Source organism: Cimex lectularius, unplaced genomic scaffold (assembly GCF_000648675.2).
Source record: "Cimex lectularius strain Harlan isolate CLEC.00 unplaced genomic scaffold, Clec_2.1 scaffold265, whole genome shotgun sequence".
NCBI classification, from domain to species: domain Eukaryota; kingdom Metazoa; phylum Arthropoda; class Insecta; order Hemiptera; family Cimicidae; genus Cimex; species Cimex lectularius.
The window spans coordinates 38,266-57,617 of record NW_019392812.1 but is presented as its reverse complement, the minus strand read 5'-3'; the positions used below and the strand labels follow the sequence as shown (position 1 = coordinate 57,617).

General features: G+C 36.0%; 2 protein-coding genes across 3 annotated transcripts; one reads left to right on the top strand and one right to left on the bottom strand.

Moving 5' to 3' along the window:
• Positions 1-386: 386 nt before the first annotated feature.
• Positions 387-11,910, bottom strand: LOC106663174 (ganglioside-induced differentiation-associated protein 1). 2 transcript variants are annotated; one of them, XM_014387809.1, is made up of 6 exons: positions 11,696-11,910; positions 7,127-7,319; positions 6,810-6,986; positions 6,559-6,756; positions 1,251-1,465; positions 387-683 (listed from the first exon to the last, which is right to left on the bottom strand). In XM_014387809.1, the coding sequence occupies exons 1-6, from the start codon at positions 11,768-11,770 to the stop codon at positions 681-683; spliced, it is 861 nt and encodes a 286-aa protein (XP_014243295.1). In that variant the 5' UTR covers positions 11,771-11,910; the 3' UTR covers positions 387-680. The 2 variants fall into 2 exon arrangements, with proteins under 2 accessions (XP_014243295.1, XP_014243294.1); XM_014387808.2 differs by lacking the exon at positions 387-683 and having other exon boundaries at positions 849-1,465.
• A 1,619-nt stretch (positions 11,911-13,529) lies between these two features.
• LOC106663177 (anamorsin homolog) lies at positions 13,530-18,662 on the top strand. Its single transcript, XM_014387815.2, has 6 exons — positions 13,530-13,838; positions 17,346-17,508; positions 17,582-17,744; positions 17,997-18,144; positions 18,217-18,341; positions 18,423-18,662. The coding sequence occupies exons 1-6, from the start codon at positions 13,673-13,675 to the stop codon at positions 18,531-18,533; spliced, it is 876 nt and encodes a 291-aa protein (XP_014243301.1). The 5' UTR covers positions 13,530-13,672; the 3' UTR covers positions 18,534-18,662.
• Positions 18,663-19,352: the final 690 nt, after the last annotated feature.

The following is a 19,352-nucleotide window of genomic DNA, read 5'->3' as shown; positions in this document are numbered from 1 at the left end:
ATATTTGAATACATTCATGGTGGGGGAACCAGAGTAGCAGAGTGATTGACGTGATAGACCCTGTGGTTGTAGGTTCAATTCCCACTATCGCCCTGGCATTTTTTCACGCTACCCTTCCTCCCAATTACAGATATATACATATATGATGAAACAAATATGTACTCTGGCTAATATGCAAGTTCATATAAAAAAAAAAAAAAAAAAAAAAAAAAAAAAAAAAAAAAAAAAAAAAAAAATCATGGTGAATATTACCATGGAATAATCGTAAAAATCAATTTTTTTAAAGATACATAATAAAACTTAGGATAGATGAAAGAGTAAGAGATCAATTATTGACATTTCCCGTCAATAAAGTCAATGCAAAACAAGGATAATAAAACGAACTATTTCTAACTAATCAGACAATTTTATTGACCTTGTTTAATTATTTATAATTACACAACGATAAAACACTCCCAAGGTGCGTAGGGAGACGCTAGAAAAACCTGATGAACAAGAAAAACATCCTACCCAAAGAAAATACATGAAAGACGCATAGTCTGAAATAAACAAAATGTTTTATCTACAGGGTGCGTATTTTCTGTTTATTTGCTTTAAACAATTTTTTTAAGCGTATATATCTATATAAAAATCCATAGAAGACCTCTGGCCCAGAGTCACCTGTCCTCATTTTCCATTTTTTACTACAACAAAATAAACCAAAATGAGCGTTTTATTGATAAATTTTCTATAATAGTTTTATATATTTGTTTATTTATTAAGGCACTGGACAAGGCAGGGGGTTTGTACGTGCAAAAATTCACCAATCTCTTACAGCGGGAGGGGGAAACAAATAATAAAACAAGGAATGAAATTTTTTTAAAAGGAAACCTCATTTTCAAGCACAATTTTTACAAAAATAAAAAGATCACATATTCAGTCATTACGATGGAAGACTTATTACGCAATAAAATGCTTGAAAATATATCCCTGAGTTTGTACACGAATATATATCATCCGAGGGGCAGAAAAAAAAAAGCTGAATTAAAACTACAAAATAAACTACTAAAACAAAAAATAAACATTTACATCTTCCATAAAAAATGGAAATTGTTATTTAAACATCATAATTCATAAGGGATCATCTACAAATTATTTACAAAAGAGATCGGTTTCACAGGGGGGACGGAGGGGCGTCAGTTCTTCCTGCGCCAGACATAATATCCGGCGATTAATAGACCAGCGCAAAACGCAATCGAAGCTCCGAGTACCTTGAAGCCTAAAAGAGCCTTGAAGTGGTAAAAGAGGCCCGGGAACGTCGCCTTGTACGAATCTCGGTTCGCAACACGTCCCAGGTATGCAGACACTTGCGGCCTGTCATGGAAAAACCGGTGAGACATCCCGATTACATCGAGCCTGTATAGGAGTGTTGTGAGAGCGACGTCAGCCACTGTGAAATCCTTGTTGATCAGCCATCCTTGTTTGTCTGTGAAAAAAAAAAAATAATTCCCAAAAGTTGCCAAATTACATATATCAGCCATTAGTTGCACCAAAACTAAGTACAAAATCCTACCGTAAACTAAATATAAAAACACAACATCAAAAAAACATAATTTTTCAGGATTGCAATTTTAAAATTTAAACTTTTGGCACAGATTCAGTTTTTGTGTTCATATTTCATCAAATCCAATGTAGTTGTCCTAGTTAATAGGCTTTGTAATTAATTTAATTAAATCTTGACTTTTACTACTTATCAGATTATGCACCAAGACTTATCTAGTTTTTAGCACAAATTTGGGTAGGTGTCGATTATTGTGCCACCACTTATGCAGTTATTCGCATATACCTTCAATTTGCTAGGCAGGTACATAGAGATAAATCCAGTACAATAGAATCTCATCAACACTTTCACTTATACGTGGTTGACAGCTCACCAATTAAGAATGAGAAGAACTCATCCAATCGACCAAAGAAGGGTATGAAGAAGAGAATAAAATGAATGAAGAAGAAAAGCAGGAATGAACAACAGAAAAAAAAATTCTATTAGCTCAAAAGTAGAAAGACAAAATTATGGAATATGATTCAATTAACACGATTGCTAACTCAAGCAATAGACTCTCTCTCCAGCAACTGACAAACCAGCCCCTATAACAATGTTCTTTGAGAAAGCTGAAAGAGCAAACTTCACTGATTCAACACCGTCTAATTCTACCTGTTGAATTTAATTTGTTTTATCTTTTTTAGACTCTAATGATTTTTTCTCATTTGTTTCGATATCATGCATAGGTGTATAGCTGTTAATGTTTGTAGTTTTCCTGTGTGGACTAAATTTTATGTATATTACCGTACATTGTATTTTTCTTATTGACAAAAACCTGAAATATGTGTACAGTAATCCGTCAACAATCGCAGAATTGACATTCGTGACATTCACTTGTTGCGAGAATAAATTTCACATTCTTGACCTATGTATTTGATCATTCGCGCGACCAAAAAAATTTCAAGCTTTTTTAAATTGCTTTTTTAGAAATCCCTAACTGGTTCTATAAGTTGAACGAATATTTTTTTAAGAAAAATCAACATCCCCCACTATGATTCAATGTTTTTCCCCCTCTTTACCGAAATAGGAGAACATGATAATGTCGGTCGCAGGTTAGGGATGGTTAGAAAAAAAAATTTAAGGATATGTCCCAGAAGTGTGTTCTTCACTGATAAGAGACAAAGTTTAAAAATTATTTGAATTATTTAAAATTAACAAAGATTCTGCATTGTTGTTTGACTTCCAGATTAGCAAAGGTTGGGTCGAAAATTTCATAAAAAGGCATAATTTGCATAATATAAAATTGTCCGGTGAATCATCGTCTGCTGACCATGGAGTAGAAAACAGATTTCCCAGAGGACTTAAAAAAAATGAACAGAAATTAAATTGTACGGACGGAAGCAGTTTCTAATGGACGCATAAGGCTTAGTGTTAAAAGTGCACAAACTTTCTCTGAACAATAGTTCATTGAATATCTAAATGGAAACTACAGCGAGCATGGGCTTTAAGAATAGAAATGGTTGATATTTGCAGTAATTGTTGATATTTATGCGCTCACGAATTAGTCAAATATTATTGAGTAATGCTCATATATACTTTTTTTTATTGTTAACATTATATGGAAAGTAGTTGCTTATTTATTAGCTTATTTGTTTTATTTTGTACTTTTGTAGCGGATGTTTCATACTTTTTTCTTTAATGTAATTATTTAATTTACTGTTCTTAAACTAACAACACCTCAGATGGCATTGCATATGTCTTTTATGAACAAAATTCGCAGGACGTTATAATTTATTTTATGATATGTATATGTAAATAAAAGTCTTTACTATATATATGTATTTATGCATATATATATTGCAGCGGAATCTAATTAATAAGCAAACTGCTAGAACACGCCAGTATTTACGGAAGAGAAGGGGATAGAGCTCCGAACCACAGGACTTGCAGAAGCGTGCCAACTTGTCGAAAGTAGGTTCCACTTGGAAGGGTGCGTCAAAGTTTTTCTCATTTTTTTCAGGTACTGTTTTATAGTCATCTCATTTATTTTAATTCTTTCCAGAATTTTCCCCCCTCCTTGGATAGGTGCTATTTGTATAGCCTCGTGACCAACTTCAGCGCTTATTTTCCGACGTTAGTATTGGTAATATCCTGTTGGTAGTCGGTGAGTCTATTACCTTTTCCTTGCACAGACATTCTAATGGATTTATAAGAGGTGTTATAGCCATGAAGCAGCAGAGTGATATTTCTTTAATCTCCAATGATGAAATACGTTCTACTAATTTATTTAGGGCAGTCTTTGTGGATTTGCCTTTTTCGTATACAGGGTGTCCCAGTTCCTTCTGACGAAACTCAGGGAATCGATTCTACTCTTGGTTTGGAGCAAAAAATGCTCAGGAGAAAATTTTCAGAAAGTTCTCTATTTTGAAGATATTCATAAATTTAGGTTGTTTCAGCTTTTCACTATCTTACTACATACAAATTTTTCTAATTTTGACATGTTCCAACTGATATTGGCTAACATTTTATGTCATTCAGATTGTTGCAAATAGAAGTATCTTACAGCAAATTTAGCACTCTTTCAAATGGTGTAATTGGATTTATTGTAGTCTCAACATTTTGGAAGTTGTAAGCGTTTTTATGTGGCAAGGGTTTATGGTCACAGAGGGAATTTTTATACAAGATGATTATCCTTAATTTCTTCACCTACAATTTTCTCCACTGCATTTTGGATAAACTATTACTTAATCAGTTAGGTTGTCCCATTTATGAAATTAACCTTAAACCGACCGCATCTCACAATATCTGAATAACTATCGATTAACAGTCACTGATCTCTACACATTAACCTTAAATTTAACGTTTTGCTTATTTATTTAATAAATAAATAATAAGTGATCTGTAAATTTATAAAGATTTAAAAAATAATTAATTACTTCTCATTGAATGAGCATGTTAATAACCATAAATAAAACATCCAAACATCTATAATACTAAGGTCAAATCTTGGGGAACCGAGGTAGCCGAATGGTTAAGGTGTGAGACTCTCGGCCAGTAGATCCCATGTCATGGGTTTGATTCCCACCATTGCCTCTGGGTTTTTTTTATGCCTAAGAGGACCAGTAGTCGCAATGAAAATTGTCAGGGCATTCATCAATAGGTCTAGGGCTGGATCAGATCCCAGTGGCACTGAATTTGGTCCCAGCCCCTTTAAAAATGAGTTTTTTCAATGGAAGAACACCAGCACACCGAGGGCTCAATTCACACACGTGTTGCGAGCCGTGAGCCCACAAAAATAGAGCTAGGAAGAAGTACAGTAAGATGTGTAGACGTGCAGTGCTAAGAGGGAACTCCTACAGTTCCTAGTATTTAAAAAAAAAAAAAAAAAAAAAAAAAAAAAAAAAAAAAAAAAAATTGTAGCTTGATCATCTCTGATCATCCTGGCCCGCCAGTTGGTGTTGCTGATGATCTGAGATGATAAAGCTTCAAGGTTCATCGCTTTGTGGAACATGACTTGTCTCACAATTGTGACAAATAACCACAGAAGAAGGTGTTTGTCTTTTGTGTTTAATGTGTGGGATAGCATGTGAGTATGAAAACATCTGCGTCTGGATTCTTGGCTTGGCCCTGTTTATGCATGATGACGACTTTCGTGTTGTTGGCATCTGACTCCTCGAACATCTCGCCACGAGCCCACTTGCCCATTTTGAGGTTGAGGCCACGGATATTGTGATCAAAATCGTCCTTGACTGAACCGTCATTGAGCCTCTTCATGGCCTGTATACCCTCATTCGATTTGAGAGCACTGTGCACCGCCCTGTTCTGGTCCTCGACGGTGAAAAAGCCAGATTTATGCTTCGAAACGGGGAAAGGCAACGAATATTGTTCTACACCATCACCGTGTGGGTTGGACACATGGGCACGAGGGTGGCCCATGTTCTTACCCCCGTGAGGGTAGTTGCCCTGGCTCTGGTCCAATATTTGACCTGCATCGTCGGGTGTCCTGCCATTATACTTTGCCCCGCCATACATCAAAGAGGTAACATCGTACTCCTCAAGGAACAAAATCTCTTCGATTATATTCGTCAGGTTGGAAGAATTTTTGCATAGTTTATTAAAAGTCATCTTTCTTAAATTATCTACATCCCCTTGGCCCAACTGTTCTACAATAGCTTCAAAAATACAATTGTTCTTATGTGTCGTTTTATTTTGTGATTTTGCTATCCAAGATGGAGACTCCCAATGGCCGGTAATATCACCCGGGACATATTTTAACTGGATCTCGTCTTTGTACAGACTCTTTCCGAGTTGGAACTGGGTGTTACCGTGCGGATCAAGCACACGCAGGGGTTTACCGAGGACTGCAAGAAGAGCATTGAAATGAGGCAGACCAATCGGCCCATCCGCTTCAACGCTCTTTATCAACTGTTGTACTTTATGGACAAGTGCAGCCTCGCCTCTACCCACGATGTTTTTGTTTTCGACATTTTGCAATATTTTGTTGACCGAAGCTAGCTTTTTGGCAATTGTCAGTATTGACCTGCCCTCGATTGGGCCCATCTCCAAGAATTTGTTCTTAAAAAGTATAATGACCTGTATTAAAAGCCAAACGATTTCCATGCTACCTTTGAGACCATTCCAAAACAGCCACACATACTACACACCAAGAATTTAGAGCCATGTTAAAAAAAAAAAAAAATTGAAAACTACTTTAAAAAAAAATAAAATAAAAATAAAAACCTAAGCACTAGTTTAACTAAACATTAAATAAAAAAAACACATGGGATTTTTTTAAGATTGATAATTCAAAGATTTCTGTTAACAAATTGTTATTTACTATTCAACAGTAGACCACAACCCAGTGAGCATCATGATTATTAACATCAAAGGAATTTTATTTTTCAGCAAGTTTTCAAGGTGGTGCCAAAGAAAGTGAGCGTACTATGTTACCATGATTGATGACCATGTTTAATCAAACCGGACTTGATTTATTTCAAATGAGAAGAAAAATCATAATTTATACAAAATGTACAAAGTACCTTTTTGTGATTCCAACTGTTCTTCAACTTTGTCGAGGGTGTCGTCGACTGTCGAGAGTAGGTCCTTGAATTTCTCCTTGTTCGTCACCGTCGCATAGGTCAAATCGTGCTCCTGCGCCTTCTGCAGAAGTACGTCCCTGTATTCAGGCTGGGCCTCGGCGAGCTTGCGCAGCTTCGTTGAAGTCTTTTCAAACCCGGCTGAAGACAGGAGGTAATGTATCTGTGCTTGACGGATTACGAGGATGACTCACCTTTCATGAACAACCGGATAGGCCTAATGAACGGCAGCTTGGGACCGCACACGTCCTCCGTGTGGTAGAACGATCCCATCGTCACCGAATTAGCCGGGATCCGGTCGATCAACTCGCGCATCTGCTTCATCTTCTGCCTTTCGGCACTGTCCACTGGCGTTAACCTCGGATGTTCATCTAAAATTTAATATTGAAATTGAAACGTTCACAAATAAATTAAATAGAATTATTTTTCTCTTCGACTTGGCGTTAATGAACCTTGACAGCCAATTGACTAAGCATTATGTAAAATGTGTTAACTACTCGCTAATTATTACTGTTTGTGAAGTTGTCCTCAAGGTAATCTATGATTCTGGCCGAATCCGGGATGACTTTGACTCCATCCCTCAACGCTGGGACCTCACCACGTGGGTTGATCTTGAGAAACTCGGGGTCATACTGTTCGCCCTTTGTTATATCGATGACCACACTCTTGAAGGGAAGCTTCTTCTCATGGAGGGCGAGTGTGACCTAAAAAGAAAATCCCCCAAAACTATGTGAAAAATGTAATAAAAATGTATGCATAATCAAAACTTGGTTAGGATTATAAAATAAAAACAATAATTAGATTGGCAAAACGTCGAAATACATCTGACAAACCTAACAAGTGAAGATAGATCAAAATGAACAGCTGTAAAAAAATTATGGTTCATCACCCCCCAGATTAAAAGCACTGCAGAGGACACTGGAAAACCAAGGTCACAAGGCGATCATTGTGGATAGCAAGTGTCTGAGGACTTTTGATTGGAAGCTCTGGAGATTAGCTAGCTTGGCGGAAACCCAGTTCTGCTCCATGAGTCCAAAATGGTCAAAACGCCTTGTACAGAGTTAGTAGAGTTTTGATGATTTCCTTAAAAAAAATTTGTAGCTGTCCAAGTCTTCCGTTGTTGTCACTTAAGTCTTGTGTGAGGTTTCCACATCAGTCTGCTGTCTAGGTATAGTTGTAAGTATCTAAATTGAATAGAAGTCATAAGATTTTGGAATGACGAACAACTGGACAACTAATTTACAATTGTAAACGTGCCGAGTAAATTATATTTATGGGAATTTTTATTGCTACATGGGTTTGAACTGAACTCTAAATGTTTTTCAATCATCTCTAGCGTTTCTGGTTCACCTACTTTCACTAGTGCAGTTGTGCATTTCCTAATTTACTTCATCGATTGTTTCATCTATCAGAATTTTCAGGCTTTTTTTAAATTTCCTAATTTAATTAACTTATAAGGTACGAAAAATATTTCATGAGATATTGTGTTGTAATGTCCTGGTCCACCTCTTCTGACTGGTTTTTATTGGTCAGACATGCTTCCTTTATTTATTCAGTGGCCGGTGATTTGTCTATCAATTATCATCATATTCAGGTATGCCAAGAATGTAAAAATCGTTTAAGGTTATAGAAGGATGCTGAGTGCCAGACCTTGAAAGGCTGTGCTACATTGAACACACCCAAGCAATACTTCTTGTTCTCCAGACTGGAGTAAATGGTCTGTCAAAGAATGAAACTTGCCTGATCGTGGAATGTCAAAGACAGAATCCGAATTGGTGAGGAGTTATGATTTTATGGGAATCTGTGATATATGCTAAAAAGGAGTCTTTCAAGGATTTTTGTTATCATGGGAAAAAGAGTGAAAAGATTAGGAGGGATATAATGTTAGGAATGAGAATGATGGCGGATTATTTCCTTAAGGCCCAAAACACATCAGATCAGCCATTTTTGTTTAAGCAAACTGAAGTAAAATGTTTCATTGTGACTGAATATGACCGGAATATCAAACCACACTGCAGGCAAAACATATTTAGTCATTTGTGAACTGTCACAGTGAAGATTCCTTTTTGGTGTGCAGTCTGATTATGTGACAAGTTACAATATTATATATTTGTCAATCATAAATATTTCGATGTACTGGCACCATAATTTGGCAAGGCTTTTGATGAAGTGGTGCTTTTTCTTGGATTATTTGAAAGGGTCATGTAATGCATTTCTTGCTCTTCTAGCTGGCTAATTCATTTAAAACTGTTTAAATTTTTGCTTCCTCCCTCTGACAATTTCTCTATGTCTAGAATTAAACATGTATGAAATTCCATGTGGGTTTTCTGGCTTGTTTGGCTTTGTTCTGGATCAATGGGTCTGCAATCTTATCAATAGCACCAAGTGCCATTTTTTCAAAGATAGAGGCATGAGAGTTAAACAAATGCATATTACATGTATCTGTTGTTGGTAATGTTCAAAGCAAACTGGGACTTATGAAACAATACCAGGGAATTATGCTTGGAGTAGATTGAAGCAAGCAAAATGTTTGATTTGGCCGGTGTATCTCCACTCGAACCTATACTAAAATGACGATCCCAAATTACCTCAAACCAGGCTGTTTTGACTAATTCGGTGTTGTATTCTGGGCCGAAGAGAGGAAAGGGAGCGGTGCACAAGATGGCATTATCATCAGGAATATTGTGATTAAAAATACTATGGCCTTCCATAGAAGGTTCCAAGGTTATTTTAAAAATAATTAATTAAATTAGTCAATTGCTGGTAATGTTGTTTAACATTAAAAAAATACTATAATACAGTGTGTTGTGTTTAGTGACCGTTAGTCAATGATTATTCAGAGATCGTGAGATGCGGTCTGGTGTGAAGTAGGTTTTAGAAAGACATTTTCTTAATCGTGCCGTTTCCATCTTTTTTGAGTTCATTGTCAGGGCTCCAAGTGTTTGTTTTCCGTGTAGATGTCATTCTTGTGAGTCGTGCTGAGAGTGCACAAGAATGACACATCTACACGTAAAACAAACACTTTGAGCCCTAAAGATGATCTCAATAAAGATCAAAACGTTGGCACAATAAAAAAATATTTTTCTACAACCTACGTCCAAACCGCATCTCACGATCTCCGAATAATTACTATAATAAATTGTGAGGGTAATGGGTAATATAACTCAAATATAATGTTAATGCATAGCAATATGTTCATTAAAGTATTTTATAGAATTTTCTTTTCGAAAATATTTTTTTTTTTTTAATAAAAAAATCATCCTTTCTCTGGTAAAAATCATGTGTTTGATAGTGTTTTATTATGAAATTGTATTGGATTTTAATAACAGCCACTTTGTTGAATTTGTCAAAATGTATAACGCTGGAGTTCAATGGGATAAGAGATGTGGCGAAGGACGAGTTCCCTTATATAATCAGCGTCCAAGGGCCGAAGATCGAAGAAGTATTCGGAGGGTACCTCATCACAGAATTACACCACATCACGAGCTGCAGTTGCGGCGAAGCCATTCAAAAGGCACCGTTGAATGAGCACAATGTTTATGAAGGTTGGGCCATAGTGGCGGGCACAAATAGCCTCAACCCGAATGTAGAAGACGACACGTACCAGTTCAGGCAGATAAAATTCATCGACAATTTTGATGTCGCGTGCTCTTGGAAGGTGAAGTGGTACAGTGGGTATGTCATCCTCAAAAGCGATTCCAGGTTCATACTAAACAGTCATGTGTCACTCACACCTCTCATGAACAACACGGGCGAGGTGAAGGCAACAAATTTCTTCTTCAGCGAATATTTGTCGTACAGGCTCGTAAAGCTCGCCGAGGAGAATAGGACGTGCCAAAGCGTCATATGGGATGACGACACGGACCTCAACATTATCGACAACCCGTCTCAGAAGCTCATCTACATACACTTGTTAACGGACAGTGCATGCAAGGAAAAGCTGTGCAAGCAGGAAGAAAAGTTCTGCACGATCAAGAACAAGATCGTATGCGGCGGATTCCATTTTGGAAACAAGCCGTGCATTGAATTCAGCGGCGCGCCCATCATCTGCGAGGGCGTCGTCCTAGGTATCAACTCGTGGAACACAAACTGCGAGAAAAACCCTTTCTACGCCGTATTCACACCTTACGAAAGGACAGTAACAAAGTCAACATGGCTCAAAAGTTTCGCACAAAAAAACCGACCATCACTGATAACTTACCATATCATACTTTACCTACTATTCTGTATGATCAAAATTTGACCTCTAATCAGCTTAAATAATATAAGAAAAATTCATCAACGCACAATAATAAAATGTATTTTTGTCAATATTTATTGATTTAGTGAAAAGGGCAAAAACTGCAAGGTCAAGCAGGCAGATCGGACGCAATAACAATTGAACAATGTAATTGAACCAAGTTAGAAAAATAGCAAATAAACATGTATATATCGGGTTGTCCGGAAAATAATGCAGGATTTTAAGTTTTCATTAAAAAAAATCTATATAAAATATTCTGTTTACGTTTACAGGATTACTCATTTGTANATTATTTTGATTAAAGAACATTGCTTTAAAGTAACTAGTTTCTTTTTTTTTGTTTAATACCAAAATCCTGCATTATTTTCCGGACAACCCAATATGTAATATACATCATGTAATGTTCTTAACGTTATTAAACGCTGTCACCTCTTATATGTCCGAGACCCAGGTTGACATCACTATCCTCATTTATAACCTTCCTGTAGTGCGATACGATGAAATTTTTATCGAAATCCTCCATACTATAAAAAGATTGAGTATGCATAAAAGTATGCTTGTGAATCGAGTAACATAAAATTTCTTTCTTTTTAAAAGAAATCTTTCAATTGGCAGTATTTAATCTATCGAATTAGCAACCAGTTGGGATGTGGTTTGTCATTCGATGGATTACACGATGGGAAAAAAGCAAAGTCATCCAACCTCCAATTTCTTCCTTTCGGAAGAGCAATTCTTTTAAAAACAACACTAAATGAAAAAGAAAATCGACAAGAGACCGCGAAGGTTATCGATCAATTTTTTTTCACTAAATGTCTTAATTAATAAAAAAAAATTAATTACCTTCTGGGCGTAAAACGAGTACTTGTGCAGGTAGAGGAGGAGGCCGTTCCCGTTTGACGAAGTAGTCAATGACATTGTCGCGGTTTTTCTTCTGATTCCGAAGAAGAAAATGTGAGAATTGGACCCGTAGGGGAAAAATAGAAGAACGGCCCGAAAAATCTTCGCTTATCTTCGAGGCCGGACAGTGTCAGGTTACAGGTCCAGGGAGGTTGATAATAACCAGTCAAGGTGGCCAACCCTCTCAAATAAATGTACCTTTAAAATAATAGTTAAAAATAATAAACCAACAAAAGTTAAATTTTATTTATATAATGTAATATTATTAATAATAATGGTACTTGGTTGATTTCCGAACTTAACTAAAATTATAACTAAAAAAGGCTAAATAAATAAAGCATAGGCTTTTAGAGATTGGAGAGGAAAGAAATTTAAAACAAGTTAGACAAAAAGGGTTAATGAAAATGAAATTAGTCATAAAATAAGGATATAAAGGTCTCTGGATAGAGGATGACGAAGATTACCATACAGGACGTTTTTCTTTCTTTTTCTTCCAGCCGGCTTAGGCGTGATGGCGTGTGAATTTTCGTTTCTTCCTTATTCCTGGATCCTGACGACAAAGAATTTTTCTAATACATAATTTTCTTGGAGTACCATCGCATTATAAATGTTAAATCGGAAAGAAAGAAACTAAAATTATAAGTAAATAAGACTCTAAATAAATGAAACCTAGGCATTTTTGGCAAACCAAAAAAAAAAAAAAAAAAAAATTAACAGTAATCAAGATCTAGTAGTGTTGACCCTTTTACGAGTCGGGTCCTCGTGACGCTAACGCGTTAATTTAATAAAGTTTTTTATTTTTTTTATTTTTAGAGTCACGAGGCTTCTCTCAGATGGTCCACCGATTTAGCATTTGAAAAATTGAAGAAGAAATTGAAAGAAAAAAAAATTGAAGAAAAGCATTGAAAAATTGTTTGTCATAAGGATCCAGGAATAAAGAAGAAACGGGAATTCACCTGTCATCACACCTAGCTGGAAGAAAAATAAGGAAAAACGTCCTGTATAGTAATCCTTATCATCCTCTGCTAAGAGACCCTCCTGTACTTTTTTCTTTCATCTTCTTTTTACGAGGGTATTTCAACTCCGAGGTTATATGAACCCTCGGGATGCCGGTTTTGAAAAAAAAGCCCATTTGTAAGTAGGTCGGATTCGAACTCGGGACCTTTACTTTACAGTAATGAGTGCCATCCTATTCCTATTTTATCAGAGTAATTTCATTTTCATTAACCCTTATCATGATTTAATTTTAATTGTTTTAAATTTTTTTCTTTCCAATCTCGAAAGGCCTAAGTTTTATTTATTTAGAGTATTTTATAATTTTAGTTTCTTTCTCTAACTAAGATGGTCCTCAGATTTAATATTTATAATGCGATGGTACTCTAAGAAAATTTATTTACTAAAAAATTCTTTGTCATATTAGTAGATGATTAATATTATTTTTTGTTGAATAAAAAAAACTATTCCTCAATATTTGGAAATTCGAGGATTTTTCGTTACATCCATGGTTATCATCGCCTTTGTAGTACCAGTGGTTTATTGGAAATTAGGGAAATTTATATAAGTTTATAGAGGCTTCTCATTTTTAGACTTTCGACGGCTTGATCGATTTTTTCTGTTAATTTCTATTTTTTTAACAATTTTTTCTAACATTTCTTTTATAATCCAGCGGATTTTGGGATAATGAGCCCACTTCAGAAAAAAAGGAGGGGGCGCAATGATAGTTTTAAAAAATGTCGTTAGGGAGGGATATTTTAGAGTCAAGGGTTGGCTGCACTGTAAAAACTTGAGGAAACCGGAATCAACGTATACCTCTCGTCAGCCACTGTTCATCGTTCACACAGACCGACAGACACAAGCCCAGGAGAACATTGAAATAAGTATTAAATATTTAAAAAAAATATATTGAGAAGAACAAAGACAATGAGCCGGCCCAGTTTCGAGTTGAACCGCGGTGAAAAGGTTTTGGTCGTCGTGAGCCCCGAGGCGGAGCCGGCACTCGTCCAGGAGTACGTCGAGGCGATCGGCAAGCAGGTAGATGGAGACGGTGGCCTCGTCAAAGTCGAAAACTCCCTCAGGCTTAAAACCGGTTAGTGATATATTTTTTTAACAAAAAGAAAATAGGTTTAAAAAAAATCAAGCCTAAGGAAATAACCTGAGTCGTTTTTCATTGTTTTTTAAATTACGCATCACGACTTTATTACGAAAACTGGTTCACCTACAAAAAAGTTTCATAAACCGCAATCTTTCAGTTTAAAAATTAAATTAAATCCCGTTTATTTCATTTTAGTAATTCATTACTTGAATTACGGATCAGTAACGACAAGTTTCTGCTTTGCTTGCCGTAAGCGTGTCGTTTTGAAAGGTTAACAACCTGAACTGAACCTTCCTGAAGAATTGCGAAATGTTACTATTTTCTTTAAAAGAGATAAATATGTATCATTAAATTATTTAAATGATTTTCACTTGTTCGATCCGCCCTCGAAGATTATTTTATCTTGGAATTTTAATAAGCCATTTTGTGCCTAAAACTTTCTCAAGATGGTGTCGTGTGTTGATTTTCCCGCCAAAAAATATACTTAGTCATTGTGACTTATTGACCGACTTTTTCGATCATTAAAGCGCGGTGCGCACTGGAACGATGCAACTATACGACACGACAAATTATGCAATGTGCAATTCGACACCCTTACGCTTAACTACGTATATTTCATGCCTAAGCAACTGAACCCAGTGCACACCACGATTGCGATTCAACGCCGATAATTATCGGCGGCGTATCTGTTGGAGCGACTCAGCTTATCAATCGCTCCCGGCGATAGATCGTTGCGACTCGTCAGTGAATCATGTCTGCTCAACAGGAACACGTCTCTGTTGATATTTCTTTTGACAAAATAGTTTAACAGTACTCATATTGTAGTAGATGATGGGTTTAGAAATCTTGAAGAGAACCATTTCCCAAAAATAATGCCTAAAAACGGAATTCTCCCACCTATTTAGTTACGTTATAAATTTGGAACGCCAAAGGCCGTTTTTAAAAAAGATTTATCTACTTTAAAACATACAGAGAAGATTACAGAATAGAAAAGGCCGAAAGATTTAAGATAAGTTAATAAGAGTTTAAAATAAGCGCCGGGTTCATATGAAGTCGTAGTGCAGAGTCAGCTGGGGCAGTTCTTTCAACTCAACTGACGACATACTAGCCAAGGGCGGTAACACAATACACTAAAACATCACGTTGGCCGTAGAAACTGAGAACAGAAACAGCATCAACTTCTCGGACTTAACACTTGTCAGAACCTAGCCACCTAATAAAATGGACTTCCAAATAAACAGATCACATAATAAATTCACGATCCAACTACCCACACCAACACAAACTTACAGCACTATGAGACATACATACACAGACTAAAAACAGTCACACTCAGCGCTGAAAACTTCTTACGCTGAGAATTTGCCGGCTTCGCTCCGTGGTGACGGGCGGGGTTACTCAATGAATTAAGAATAATGAACTTAATATTAAATAAAAAAAAAAAAAAAATGGGCGCCACGCTGTTTATATACACGGAAACAGCGAACCATAAAGAAAAAAAAAATAAAAGAAAAAGAAAATTCAATAACAGTAAAATTAACTAAAAAAAAGAACACAATATTTACATAAGGAAACAAAAAAAACCACATTTATTCCAATGGAAACTAAAATATTAAACATTGATTAATTTTAATTCTCTACAGGTAACATTTTAACAAACTTACACACTAAATGAGCCTAAATTATCATAAAAGCTAAATAAACATTCCTTAAAACTAAACTTTCCTGGGAACCAGTGTTCAGATATGCTTCTTTTCCAGGCGATTGAAAATCCCCGCTTCTAGGAATGTGGAGCACCTTCTCTGAAGTTGAGTGGGTCCGCGATCATTGATTGATTGAGGAATTGATGATTTTCTTTGATCTGGCCAGGCCGTAGGGATATCCGTCTCGACGCACACTGTCCTCCCTTTTATCCACTCACCTACTCTCTCATAAGCCTATCCTAGGCCATCTTAATTTGATTAATCCACCGCCAACTTCAGCCCAGGTGGCACTACAATTCAGGAGGCACCCCCGGCCAAACAACAACAATACACTCATATTAATGTTACATTTTACGAACGTAACAAACTACAACAAAGAACTACAAATAATAACGAACGTTGCATGCAACCATGCATAAAAAATGGGTACAAAACAAACACTTTCCAGAAACTAATAAAAAACAATGAAAAACAAATCAACAACAGACGGACAACCTACACAGGAAAAGAAACCTACAGACTAACGAACTTGTTCAACAAACTATGACTGAAAACAGCACTAAGGACTAACAATAACATAGGTAAACTGCTAAAAAGAAACAAAGGACAACTAACCCGCTAGACAATAACGGTGTTTAATAGCATCACATGTCAATGCAGACACTTACATTGGGCATACTAGAAGGAAACTAAGAAATTGATTCAAAGAACGTCTTATATCCTTCAGAGACAATGACGGAGAATCAAATTAAGCCACACACTTAATACACCACAAACACGAACCAAACACAATGGAAGCAATCATGGCATTAATACACAACGCACAAAAAAAACGAAAACGCAACATACTGGAGAATCTTGAGATGTATAAACAAACACTTAAAGACAGAAAACTTATAAACACAGAAAAAAACTCAAATTCACACACTACCTTCACACCATTAAAAACATTTCATAACAAAAAATGAAAATGTTCAGAAGAGCACAACATCGAAACAAACACCAGAAAAAACCCAACAATGCACAAATAATAACTGACAACGGAAATCGCCTCCACGATTGATCAATGAGCACGACAACCTTGCCCCATAACGCAACCCCAGCAATCAAGCGATGGACCCAGTACTATATAAACCATACTGACAAAATGGCAGACAATTCCTCACTGAAGATTGTGCAATGCTGAAACATATGAAAAACTAAATAAACAACCCGCGAGTGTAGAGAGACCCAGTAAGTGGCCGTGTGCCATGAGTACCCATTTATGATACTATTAAAATTTCATTGGTGTACCAAATATTTTCCCGTTTTTTATTTCCGCTGACATACCAAGTAAGCAATAATGAAGGATGTACAACATGTGTAAAAAGGTACTACTAATAAAGATCAATATAATAACAATGGACTAGAGTCCATCTATTGATTTTACATATGCAAATAGATAAAAAATACAAAATTAAACATATTAAAATTAAGAAAAATATTTTTTTAATAAAATGAAAATGAATTGAAATTAAATTCATCCACCAAAAACGTTCTTTATTTTCAAGCAGTAACCATATATGAATAAAAATCATTCCAATTGTCTCGATTTAAAATGGCAAAACACTGATCATGTGACTAGTTTAGACTTTAAATTCACTTTTTAATCATAGTATTGTTAATAGACCTAACTTTTATAAAAACAGTGGCACACAGCAATTTTGTAATCATTATTGCTATTGCTGCATTTTTACATTATTGAGTAATGTATGGATGTTACATTATTGGTCATCAACAGCTTGTATATTTATTTTAGGTGACCACCCAGATTCATATTTTGACATGATTGTATCTGGATTTGTCCCACTCCAGACAGTCGACCATACATTTGAGTTCCTCGACATCCTGCTCAACATAGCAAAGCCCAATGGACGGGTCGTCCTGTACGAGACAGTCTCCGACGGCCATGAGTCGCTCAAGTATGTTTTGTGTTTTTTTTCTTTTCAATTGCCATGCCTGATTGTAACCATGTTTTATTTTTTTCACCCTCAGATCAGAGAAAGCTCTCTTGTCAAACCTGACCATGTCTGGGCTTGTCAATGTCTGCTGTGAAGAGGTGCAGATGGAAGAGGAAAATACGCAGAAACTCAGGGGCCACTTTAAAACGGAAAATTTTAAATTGTTCAGCTACAAAGGAAGCAAGCCAAATTTCGAAGTAAGTTTTTTTAAAAAATGTTTGTGTGTTCAATGATTTTTTAATATTTTTTTCGGGCAACGGAGGCCGCAACAGTTTAGGTGTTGACACGGTGGTGTGTCACTGTAAGGTAAAGGTCCTCGGTTCAAATTTTTTTTTTTTTTAAAATTCCATGAAACAAATACAACCCCACGCGCATGCGCGTGCGTAACCTGTGATTCATACAACCTCTTAAATCTTGTTAAAAAAGAAAGTTTTGTATTTTCTTTTTAGATCGGCTCATCGGCAAAGATCAACCTCAATGTACCTGAGGATGTGGCGAATGTATGGAAAGTTGATGCGGATGACGATGACATTATAGACAGCAATGAACTCTTGGACGAGGCCGATTTGCAAAAACCTGACCCATCTTCGTTAAAAGGTGATCTTCCTCAAAAATAAAATAAATAAATAAAGATGTATAATTGTTATAACAATTGTTAATTCTTTGCAGTGTGCGGTACGACGGGGAAGAAGAAAGCGTGCAAGAACTGTTCCTGCGGCCTCGCCGAAGAGCTGGCCCAAGAGGTCAATGGCAAAGGCGAACCAGCACCGGCGCAGAAGTCCTCCTGCGGAAACGTGAGTTTATTTTTTTTCTACCTTTATGTGTTCAACAGAGTGAAAAAAAATTCACTAAACGATTTTTTTATTTGGGACCAGTGCTACTTGGGCGACGCGTTCAGATGCGCGAGCTGCCCGTATCTCGGCATGCCTGCGTTCAAGCCAGGCGAGATCGTCCAACTCGACCCCTCAACTCTAGCAGATGTCTAGTTTTTCTTTCTTTACCCCCTCTTATTTTCTCCCCTCCCTTCCCTCAAAAAAACAAAAATACAACATGTAGAGTTCTGGGCCTTTAATGTAAATAAAAATCCAATTTATCAATTACAGCATTTAAACGTTTTATTTGAATTTAGTTTTCTATTTTAGTAACTAGTATTGCAGAGTCGGTATTATAAATGCTTTCTTTTGTATGGTTATGGTGGTTATGAATGGTTAGCATTTTTACTGTTGTGTTATGAACTGAATACACTAAATTCAAAATGAACCGGTTAATTACCAGGAGGAAAAGAACATAGCTAAATATCTACTTTTTTATTTTATTTTCCATAATATGTAATGTTATTTTATTTAATTTTAAAGTTAAATTAAAACAGCAATATTTATAATCCAAAATGATAGTTTAAATAACAATAAAAATTCAGACTGCACACCGCAGATGGGTAAGGTAGGGGTAACATAGGGTTAGTGATGGTTAATAAGCATGTGTGGAATAGTTTATTTTTTATTTATTTTTTGACAGTCTTTTTATACTGTTTATAAAAACATATAGTGGTATATTACATTTAAAAACAAAACGATAAAATCTATACTAAGTTCAATAGAAGCATTACTTACTACTTATAATGTTACATACAGTTTTAATCTAAAAAATATATGTAAATGGAATATTATGTAATTAACATAAATTCTCTGGTTCGTATTTGCCGGGCTCGCTGTTCTAGATTTGAGAACCCTGGCACAGCTCAATCTTAATTGGTAATAAATTGTAAAAGTTATTGTAAATTGGGTCTGACCCCCTCGACTGCATCA

Bases quoted from the DNA above. Each gene is read 5' to 3' on its own strand.
- LOC106663174 (XM_014387808.2), bottom strand. From the start codon at position 11,770: ATGTCATTGACTACTTCGTCAAACGGGAACGGCCTCCTCCTCTACCTG. The intron at 6,757-6,809 runs GTGAGTCATCCT...TCCTGTCTTCAG, and splicing joins TATCCGGTTGTTCATGAAAG to CCGGGTTTGAAAAGACTTCA. The intron at 1,466-6,558 runs GTACTTTGTACA...TTTTTTTCACAG, and splicing joins ACAGTTGGAATCACAAAAAG to ACAAACAAGGATGGCTGATC.
- LOC106663177 (XM_014387815.2), top strand. From the start codon at position 13,673: ATGAGCCGGCCCAGTTTCGAGTTGAACCGCGGTGAAAAGGTTTTGGTC. The intron at 17,509-17,581 runs GTATGTTTTGTG...TTTCACCCTCAG, and splicing joins GACGGCCATGAGTCGCTCAA to ATCAGAGAAAGCTCTCTTGT. The intron at 17,745-17,996 runs GTAAGTTTTTTT...TTTTCTTTTTAG, and splicing joins GAAGCAAGCCAAATTTCGAA to ATCGGCTCATCGGCAAAGAT.